Below are 4,630 nucleotides of genomic sequence, written 5' to 3' on the forward strand. Positions count from 1 at the left end.
ATAATTGCTCACATGTTAAAGCTACATGCAGGCGCGCACTTTTTCAAAAAAAAAAAGTCATTTTTTTACGCATAAAATAAAGGGACACGCAAAAATGGGTTAGCACTACAGAGGTATCATATCCCTTTAGTGGAATTTTCCTCAAAAACGTAGAAACAAAAATAAGGAACCCCCTCCCTCTATTGGTGTCTCCCCAGCTACAAATTCTTCTCAACGCTGAGATTAACTCCCCGTATGTTGCATTCCGAACGATCTGTAATTTCGGATATGTCAGAAAATTGCGTCTTGTTCTTGTCAATGATGGTTGGTCCTCCCAGCTTGTGAACACCTGTGTAGGTTGACTTGTCATCATGGAACCTGACATTGGCAGCTTTGGTCCCATAAAGGATTGGTCCACTGGAAGCTTCATTGCATAATGTTTGTACAAACTGGTCATAATTTAACTTATGCTTGTCTACCAAATGCTTAACTGCTTCAACAAACTGGTCATAGTTAATTCTTTTGGCTCCTTTCGTTTTAACCTTCGCGAATGTGAGGTCCGCATCCACGGCCGTCAGTTTTTTGTTCAGCAATTCTGAGAAAGGGGTGGGGTGGGGGAGAAAAAAAAGAGGCGATTATGTCTGCCCAATGGGATATATGACAATTTTTTACAAGCAAAGGTATGAATGGAAATACGTAGCATTTTCCCTCTTTCCAGCTTCTCAAAAAGAGCAATATTTTAATTAAAAGGAGGAGCAAAAAGGTACAACAAAATGGGAAAAAAAAAAAAAGAATGAGAGCAACTTTTTACCCACTTGCATGAACACATGCCAACCGCTCCTGAAAAGAGGGGCATATTCACATGGCACACATTACATATGCACACTTTTACGCACTGAGGATGAACCCCTCGGGGAAAATTCCCTTTTTGAATGCCTTACTAGCGTCCTTCAAAATTTTTACGAATGTTCTGCTGTCCATATCAGCCTCGTTCTTGGTGTATATGTAGAAGGCGTTTTCCATTTTGGGAAAATATGTACGCGGTTTAAATGAGATAAAAAACAAAAAAAAAAAAAAGGTTCACACTTGTGCGAATTGTAGTTGGGGCTACAAAGTGGGACAGAAATTAACAGCGCAAAGAAGAGAAGCCCAAGGGGGGTGGGGGGATATCTGTTACGCTTTACTTCTCAAAACGGTTAACATAAAGCGGCAAACGAGGGAAAGCGCGAAATGGTGAATGTGAGAGGGTGTTCATGTGGAACTTAAAGACAGTCACGAAAAAAGGCAAAAATAAATCAAACAAACGGAAACGAAAAAAACTACTTAGACGCTGATAAACCAAATGGGGAAACAAATTCATAAAAATTAACGATCAAGGTTAACGCCATTTTGACATAAAATTCCTGCATTTTTTTTTTTTTTTTTTTTTGTGTAAAAATTATGACCTGTTCATGTAGAACTTGCTGGGCTACGCATTTTAAGCGCCTTTAAGCTCCTGAACGGTTCATGCGAAAGTGTTCGCCCAAAAAAGGCAAGCCGTTTTTTTTTGTAGCCATTTTTTGCGAAAGGAACGGATGTCCCATATTTTTGTATCTTTGGAGAAACAGCTAGCCATTTGTGAAGGATTTTTTTTTTTTTCCCAAAACGTATGAACGGCCAGAAGATATGCACATAAATGTTTGGAGCTGCGGGAAAGGCAAGCATCCTCACGCTCGCCGTTCGTTTTGTAAATGAAGAAAGAGGGAAAGCCAAACAGGTAAACAAATGAGCAAGTGAGGAAGTGAACAGGTGAGCCTTTAAACAGGTGAACGTACGAACAAGTGAACGCACGAACAAGTGAACGTGCGAACAAGTGACCTTTTTAAACTCTCGCGCATGTTAAAAACTTTTCGGCCAACTGACGGGGATCCACTTCTCGTCCGGTAAGGACACAGGCAGGCAGAAAAAAAACCAACGTCGGCTAAAAGGGAAAAGCAGATTATCGCACGTTACTGTGATAGCTTCCCCTTCATAAGAACGAGTGGAATTATACCAAACGGGTGAACACCTCCTTTACGCATTTCCAGCGTTGTAGCTTTTCACGCGCTCGCTTTATTTGTTCATTCTTTCCGCCCCTTCTGATGTACAACATGAACGGCATGAGCATAATCGTAAAAATGGCCAATGTGCCAAAAGTTTTGGTAAGGTTTACAGGCGAGCAGCGCAATGGAGGATACTCTGCATGCCAGTCATTTGGGCCACTCTCTGGGCAGCTTAGCAAAGATGGCTCTAAGCGCATGTTTTGTATTTCCTCCCGTGTGAACTGCCTCAGAGGGGACTGCCTCAGAGGGAACTACCTTCCTCCTTTCACACGTTGTCCCCTTTCTTCCCATACCCCCCTCACGAAACAGGCGCAAGTGAGATGCTTTTCCGATCGGAAAAGGAAAATTATGAACGGAACAGAATACATCAGGAGGAAAACTGGCTACGGCGGAAGGATAAGAAGAAACAGGCAGGCGCCTGCATATAAGAGGTGAACATACTGTCCTAGTCAAGCAAAAGGGATAGATAACTTGCCAGCTTTGCTTTTTTTGTAAAGTTAAAAAAAAAAAAAAAAGGGGGAAAAATATCTTTCCGCATATGTACCTTTTTCCTGCTACGGCGGACAGCGTTTCTCAACACATGCATGGGTCTTTCTTTATATATGTATGCATGGGGGGAGACGTTCCTCACCTTGCCAGAACAGATGACATGGACAGGTGAAAAACGTGCAGATGGTTACACCTTCTCGTTCGAGTTTGCCATGCGTGTGTAAATACTACTGAGTCAGCCACTTCCCAGCACATTAAGCGAAGGACAAAAAAAAAAAAAAATATCATAATAAGAGACCCATCCCTGGGGATGATTAAAAGAGCCAAACGGATTTTGCACACTATGCAGGTGCGGAGAGTAGTATAATATAAGTAGATGGATTTTACCCCACGTAATTCATATGGGCAACTGAACGAATAGCTAGCTAAAGTTTCTCAAAAACGGACATTTTGGCGGAGCGCGCAGATTTGTTGACCTTTAATTCCCTTTCACTGGGGGTTATATCGGCGTCGTTAATTTTTGTCCATAAGTGTTTCCTTCCATGGATAAACATTTCCACACACTTGTATTCCAAAGAATGATATGAAATAATGACAAGCCTTTTTCTTGCCCGTAACAATTTATAGCTTGATAATAAAAACTCCTTTAAGGCCTTCATTTCATCGTTGATGTAAATTCGAAATGACTGAAACACCCTGGATAAGACTTTTTGATTTGCTTTGTAATTTTTTTTGCATGTAGAAAGAACGATGTCTCTCAGCTGATACGTGGTCTTGATAATTCCATTGCTTTTCCTCCACTGTACAATTTTTTTCGCAATTCTAGACGCCTTTTTTTCCTGACCATATGTGTTCATTATGAACCTTAACTGTTGGGGGCTGTACGTGTTGAGAATTTCGCCGATTCGTTTTTGCGGCTCGGTTTTGGGGCTCTCCCAGTAGGTCTGCTTAATATGGTTAGCCTGGTTGGATTGGTAATCCTCATTTGAACCGCTTCCCCCACGTTCCGTACTCTCCCTACACATCCGGGCGTACTCCTCATCTGTGTACCTGTCCATGCTCATGTCAAGGGGACCGTTGTACTTGTAACTGAACCCCCTCCTCCCACATCTCAGCTGATGCGTGGATGCACCCAGGTCGAGTAAAATGCCACTGTAGCTGCCAAACAGAGGAAGGCCATACCGGTGGAGCAGATGAATGATGTGTCTGTAGTCGCCGTGTATCATAGTCAGCTTGTTCACATCTACATAACGTTGCAACTTCTGTTTGTTGTAATAAATGGATTCTATGTCCTTGTCTATGGCGATCACTTTGCTTGTTGGTGCTATGTTTTTTAAAATCTGCAGAGTGTGTCCGCCACCTCCCAGTGTCGCATCGATGTAGTACTCAGCTGGAGTATTCTGTCTTGGGGGAAGCCGTGCGAGAGGTGTAAATGAAAGGGGCCTGGTAAAAGCATCCCTTTGTTGTGTCCTCCCATTTGGGTTCTTTCCATTTTTCATTTTTCCCCACAGAGTGGTACCTTCTCCCTTTTCTTCTGTTCTCTCCCCTCGTGATGAGATAAAAAAAGAGGGGGGGCGTGCCTCGCCCGGTGATTCTACTCCATCTGTGTGGCGTCCTGAGTGCCGTTCTGAATGGCGCTCTTCTGATTGGAACTCATCTATGCGGTTCCCTTCTGAGTGGCGCTCTTCTATGCGGTTCCCTTCTGAGTGGTCACCCCTAAGGTAGCGTACCACTTCGTCAACGAGCACGGGGGTGTGGTAGACATACGAGCTGTCTAATATGTTTGCTTCATCTTGACTTTCCCCTTCTTGGTTGGTCGCAAAGTGTGTTGGGTGACGGTTGCAGTTTACGACGTTTCTTCCATGGCTGCTACGGAGGTCACTACAGCGTCCACCTCTCTGAGGAGTGAAAGGAGAGGCGAGTGTCTTCTCCGGGTGCCTGACCCAGAAGCAATGGCCACACGTGCTAAGCAGCGTAAGGGAAAGGCACAGTGAGTTGTGCATCCAGCATTTGAGGGGTACACGCGCGGGCCAAAAAAAAGGGAAGATAAACTGGGGGGTGTATCTAAGCAAGCATGACAA

At 43.7% G+C, this 4,630-nt stretch overlaps 2 protein-coding genes across 2 annotated transcripts; both read right to left on the minus strand.

Moving 5' to 3' along the window:
- Positions 1 to 197: 197 nt before the first annotated feature.
- PCYB_146230 (p25-alpha domain containing protein) lies at positions 198 to 1,002 on the minus strand (the record flags this gene model as incomplete). Its single annotated transcript, XM_004225093.1, has 2 exons — positions 198 to 574; positions 876 to 1,002. The coding sequence occupies 2 exons, from the start codon at positions 1,000 to 1,002 to the stop codon at positions 198 to 200; spliced, it is 504 nt and encodes a 167-aa protein (XP_004225141.1).
- A 1,972-nt stretch (positions 1,003 to 2,974) lies between these two features.
- Positions 2,975 to 4,552, minus strand: PCYB_146240 (S-adenosyl-methyltransferase mraW; the record flags this gene model as incomplete). The annotated part of the gene is made up of 2 exons (XM_004225094.1): positions 2,975 to 4,447; positions 4,493 to 4,552. 2 exons carry the CDS (start codon positions 4,550 to 4,552, stop codon positions 2,975 to 2,977), a joined length of 1,533 nt encoding a protein of 510 aa, XP_004225142.1.
- Between the last annotated feature and the right edge of the window lie 78 nt (positions 4,553 to 4,630).

This window comes from Plasmodium cynomolgi, chromosome 14 (assembly GCF_000321355.1).
Source record: "Plasmodium cynomolgi strain B DNA, chromosome 14, whole genome shotgun sequence".
Classification (NCBI taxonomy): Eukaryota; Apicomplexa; class Aconoidasida; order Haemosporida; family Plasmodiidae; genus Plasmodium; species Plasmodium cynomolgi.